The sequence below is a fragment of the Vipera ursinii genome (genome assembly GCF_947247035.1).
Source record: "Vipera ursinii genome assembly, chromosome: Z".
NCBI lineage: Eukaryota > Metazoa > Chordata > Lepidosauria > Squamata > Viperidae > Vipera > Vipera ursinii.
In genome coordinates, this window is record NC_139517.1 from 85964914 (window position 1) to 85971047 (window position 6134).

Genomic DNA, 6134 nt, shown 5'->3' on the forward strand with positions numbered 1-6134 from the left:
ATAACCAAACCTTGAATTGGACCCAGAAGCAAACTGCCAAATAATGCAGCTTGCATAAAGCAGTGTTATATGTGCCACCGTAGGGGCCTGCAGAACTGTCTGGGCCACTGCATTCTGTACTAGGTATAGTTTCCAAATACTCTTCAAGGGTAGCCTAATGTAGAACACATTGTGGTAATTCAACTGAGAGTTGACTAGGGAATGAGTGACGGAGTGCAGGGCCTCACGATCCATGAAAGGTGCAACTGATGCACAACATAAAGACTCTTCAAGACACAATTGCTACTTCCTCTGAGCTCTACTCATCAGTCTAGGAAAAACCCTAGATTACACATGCATATACAAATACAAAGAAGTTTCTGCAACATTTTTTAAAAATCATAATGGTAGAATGGAACATTAAGTCAGAAATCCCTTCCTTATGTACTTAAAAAGTTATATTCTGTCCTCAATTATTTCTAAGAATACACCCAGTTCTCTCCTCATAAAAGATTATCACTGCTTCCCCATTGACTTTGTTTATCAGAAGATTACAAAATGGGATCACATGACCCTGGGACACTGTAAGTGTCATAAATATGTCAGTTGCCAAGTATCTGAATTTTGATCATTTCACCATGGGGAAGTCATAAGTGTGAAAAACAGTCTAAGTCACTTTTTTCAGTGCTATTATAACTTCACATGGTAACTAAAGTGGTTGTAAGTCAAGGGCTACTACTATACTGGGATTTATTTATTTATTTTAATTGAAAAATCTTCTGCTGATAAAATCTAAAACAGCATTTGCTTCTTAGCTGTTATTTCATACCACTAACTCATATTTAGCTTTGGACCAGAACTAATATACCAGAATTATTTTCATATTTGGCATTAACTGAGCCAAGTATGTCCTCCACACCTCTATGTTTAACATTTATTTCCTAATTGAAAAAACTTTGCATTTGCCTTAATTTTGCCTTAATTTTTTAACTTATTTCTCCTACGTATAAGGATCATTTTGAATTTTGTTTCTCTAGTTTAATGTACTTGGTGTCTCACTCAGTGATGGGTCATCTGTATATTTGTAAACAAAAAATTCCGAAGAGTACCAATCCAAAATCTAAAATACTTTGAGAAGACACTGTTGATGAGCACTCTTTCAGTATAGTTTTCAAAATGACTGTGAGTCCACATCACATATAACCCAGTCCTAGGTTATCAATCAGAATATTTTGTTACAGTTTATCAAACATCTTGATGAAGTTAATATACCTCTGTATCATTCTGATAGTATCCAATAATATGAAACAAGATTAGTCTAGGACTTTTTTTCTTGACAAATTCATGCTGATTTTTAGTAATGACTGCAATTTTTTTCCAAAGCATTAAAAGATTGGTTATGATCTGATACACAATGGTCCCCAGTAAGGATGTAAGACCAAGTTCTCTATAGTTCTTCACATTACAGAATAACAGAGTTGGAAGGGACTTGGAGGCTTCTAGTCCAATCCTCTGTTAAAGCAGGAAACCTTCTACCATTTTGGACAAATGGTTGTTCAATCACTTCTTAAAGCCTCCAGTGATGGAGCACTCACAACATCTGGAGGCAAGCCATTCCACTAATCATTCTCACTGACAGGAAATTTGTCTTAAATTCCATGTCAGATTTCTGTTAAGCTTCCATTCATTTCTTCTTGTCTTGCCTCAGGTACATTGAAGAATAGGTTAACCCCCACCCCTTTTCTGTGACAGCCCCTCAAATATTGAAAAACTGCTATCATGTCATCCCTAGTCCTTTGTTAGACTAGACATTCTCAGTTTCTGCAACCATTCATTGTATAATTTAGCTTCCAGTCCCCTAATATCTTTGTTGCTCTTCTCTGCACTCTTTCTAGAGTCTCAATATCTTTTTTTGTCTCATGCTGACCAAAACTGGATACGGTATTCCAAGTATAGTCTTACCAGTGAAGTATAAAATAGTACTAACACTTCATATGATCTTGATAGTATCCCTCTCTTGATATAACCTAGAACTGCATTGATTTTTATGGTGCCTGCAACATGTTGCTGGTTCATATTCAAGGGATTGTCCTCTAGGAATGCTAGATCTCTCACAGTTATGCCGTTGAGGCAGGTACCATCTATTCTATATTTGTGCATTTGGTTTTTCTTGCCAAAAGTAAGTGTAAAACCTTACTTTTCTCACCACTGAATTGCATTGTGTTGAATAAGGCCTTTTTGTTGATAGGACATTTTGTCGGATAAGGATGCCCTCATTCCTCTTTTAAAATAATGTGACTCCATCCAATCATCTGGAATTTCTTGTTGGAATCAGATGACATTTTCAAGCAATACTACTACTTCATTGGAAAATATATAGGCAGTCCTCAATTTAAATTTCATTTAACGCTGGTTCAAGGTTATAATGATGCTGAAAAAAGTGACTTACAATGTCCTCAAAATTGGAACTGTTGTACCACCCTCACAATCGTGATAATAATTTGGACACTTGGCAACCAGTGTTCATTAAAAACAATTGCAACATCTTGTGGATGAGTGACCCCAATTTGCAACCTTCCCAGCTAGCTTTCAACAAGCAAAGTCAATGAGGGAAGCCAAATTTATTTCATGGTCATGTAATTCACTTGTTGACAATGTGATTTGCTTAATTACTGCAGTGATTCACTTAACAGCCAGAATAAAAATGGCCATATAGTTGAGTCCAGTCATTTGATGACCCCCATTTCTTTACTAATCTACTACAAACACACTGCAATATATAATAGGTAAGAACCGTAATTAAAAAATCAAGCATGATATACAGACTCACATACTTTTCTCAAACTCCTTTCCCTTTTTAAACCTAAATCTTCCCTGATTCATGCGTATAAGTATAGCGTGACAAAATAGTTTAGATGAGGTTCAGTACAAATGGTGAAATGTGTCAGTACTCTTCTGTATTGCACATACTTACACTTTGATCTACTAGAATGAAGGTGCTGTTTTTTATTATTCAAACATTTAAAGTGCCTTGAACTTTTTATGTCAAAGTAAATAGCATGCATAGATATTTTATTATAATACAGTTGTTAATATTGATAATGTTGAATTAACCATCATTAGCATTAACATTTTTATCATGTGCTACCTGTATTTATTACTAAAGACTAATACTTTATTAATATTAACATAGCATTACTAATTTAATAGTATTAATCAGTATAGTATTAATACTACTCTAATAGTATTAAATGGTATTAATACTATTAATTTAGTATTGATATTACTATTAATATCAGTAATATCACTAATTAATATTAATTAGTAATATTACTACTTAATATTAATTAGTAATATTAGATTATCGACTATATAAATCAGGAAAGACAAATTTATGCAAAAAAGAAAAAAGAAAGATGATGAAAGTGAAATCAGAAGGGCTAAGCATACCCAGAGGCATTCTATTGCAAATCAAACAGTGTTACAGTTGTTTCTAAATAATATAGGTGAAAATAATTTTTTTTAACAGAAGTGTCTTTCTCAATTTGTGTTCTTAACTTTTTCTTTCATTGTCTATCAGCAACAGCAGCAGCAGCCCCAGCAACAGCCATCCCAGCAGCAGGCCCAGCAACAGCCCCCACCTCCAGGTCCCAGATTACCCCCAAGACAGCCAACAGTAGCATCACCAGCTGAATCTGAGGATGAAAATCGTCAGAAGAATCGTCCACGAACAAAAATTTCCGTAGAAGCTCTGGGCATTCTTCAGAGTTTTATCCAAGATGTAGGCCTGTATCCAGATGAAGAAGCAATCCAGACTCTGTCAGCCCAGCTCGACCTACCGAAATACACCATTATCAAGTTCTTTCAGAACCAGCGATACTATGTCAAACACCATGGAAAGCTGAAAGATAACTCAGGCTTAGAAGTAGATGTGGCAGAATATAAGGAAGATGAGTTACTTAAGGATTTGGAAGAGAGTGTCCAAGACAAAAGTACGAACACACTTTTTTCAGTTAAATTAGAAGATGAGTTATCAGTAGAAGGGAACACTGACTGTAACACTGTATTGAAAGACTGATAAAAAATAGTATTTATTCAACAGCATCTCTGCTTACTAATAAAAAGAAAAATCCATCCTGTATACTGTCATCAACCTCTTTTGTCATTGTTTGGCCTATGAATCTTCCAAAACTTGCACAAAAGTTGAAAAAAAAAGGAAAATACAGACTGCACTAGATATTTTACAAACTGCTTCAGTGATAGAAATGAAGCATTGAAGATTGTTTCATATCAATTTGTGTTCACTGGGTACATCAACATGTATCCAATAAGCATGATATCTGTGGGTTGTTTTTCTTCTTATTGTTGTTATTATTCTAGAGCTTTCAGACAAGCATTACTTTGTGACTTACTGTTTTTATTTTTTCCCAGTTATTGTTAACACTCCACACTTGATCTATGAAAGCTTAACATTTATTTAAGTAAAAGATAAAAGAAGAGTTAATTACTCTTGCTCTATTGTATGTTACAAAAGAACTGTAGACTGTGAAATGCAGTTTAAAGTTCACATATGCCAACAAATGCCTTGTATTATATGGCACTGCCGTAACTCAGATTTTTTTTTCAAAAGTAAGAAGTCACTGTATCTTTTTCATTTTCATTTGTTATATGAATTTTTGAAAACAAAATGTGAATCATGGTTTTTCCCATTATTTATTTGTAGATCTTTAAATATCATATTGTAATTAATTTTAGAAGTTTCCGTTAAATGTAATATTGCTTCTCTTGTTACCATATTGAGTTTTTTTTTCTATTTATAAGTGTATTTTGATGGGCAGTAAAACAAAGTGTCTTAAAAGTTTTAAATAGAAAAAAATGTGCTTTACACAGTTGCCTATAAAAAGTGCTCTATGTTATCCAAGCAATTCATACTATAAGCTTCACTCTTATTGTTGTATGCAATTTTTACTATCATGCAAATAAGCTTAGGTAAATCAAACTAATAGATCACCTTAGAAACTTATGCAATTAATGTGAAAATAATTGATGTTTGCAATGTGTCTTCCTTTGGTTTACAATCAATTTTAAAGCTACAGCTGTATAAATTTTCTGTATAAAGGTGTATTTCTTTTTTATGAGTTTATTGCTATGAAAACACCAGTTATTTTGTTACAGCTGGCTGTTTTTATAAGTGTATCACAATTTTCTTTATGCAGAAATGTTCTGACTAGGAGTGGTTATTGACTGTAACTACACAATTAAAATTGTTTGTATGGTATGATATGATAGGTTGTGTGTGCATTTGTGTATCTTATAGAAAAACACCAAAAAGTGTGTTGGACTTTTTATTAATTATCTTAAAAGATCATTTTCAATCACCTTAACAACAACTTGTATTCTGGATTTTTAATTATCCCAAACTATGAAACTGAAAAGATGCATTTCAGAAACTCATGTTTTACTGTAAAAATCATAACCTGTCTCGACTTGGTTTTAAAAGTTGCCTGGGAGACAAAGATAGCAGGATGTTATTGAGTCAAAAGGCTATCAGGCAAAAACATATTTACGGTTCCTGGCAGTAATACACTTATAATGAATGCAGCTGGTTTTGTTTTACAATATTTAAATTTATGATAACACTGATTCTTACACTAACATATACACATTTTAAGATAACCATTAGGAGGAAGGATATACAGTTCTTTGCTAGGTAAGATTTTATTTAATAAACTTTAATAATGATGTTGATAAAAAAAATTATAGGGTTTTGATTTCATGTTTCATGTTCAGGCTTGTAAAAGCTGATGTGATGATGCAAAACTACTAAGGGATGTATGACTTAAAAAAATAAAAGCATATTAAGTCTTCATAAATTCCATTAAAACATTTAAATGGAAATTTAAAGCAATTATATTTCAAGGCTCATAATTATTACTGTGTTTATGACTACAATAATTCTTGAAGAAGTTATGTTTTTAGACTGTATACTACATTTTATAAAAGATAAGTAGTTTCCACTGCTGTTGAAACTTATTTCCAATTTACTAATTGCACTGGATTACAACTCCTACGATGTATGGCCAGCAAATTCAAATGCTTGAGCATTACATCATGGAGAACTAGCTTAGTGTTACTAAAACAAACAACACAAAATG

The 6134-nt window shown here is 33.0% G+C and overlaps 1 protein-coding gene across 4 annotated transcripts in view; it reads left to right on the forward strand.

The window, feature by feature from the left end:
- SATB1 (SATB homeobox 1) overlaps nt 1-5202 on the forward strand; it is a 120808-nt gene extending 115606 nt beyond the window's left edge. For all 4 annotated transcript variants that reach the window (XM_083376140.1, XM_083376139.1, XM_083376138.1 and 1 more), the window contains one exon: nt 3560-5202. In XM_083376140.1, coding sequence (XP_083232266.1) covers nt 3560-4057 — 498 coding nt within the window. In that variant the 3' untranslated portion in view covers nt 4058-5202. The remainder of the gene's footprint in view (nt 1-3559) is intronic.
- The last annotated feature ends 932 nt before the right edge of the window (nt 5203-6134 follow it).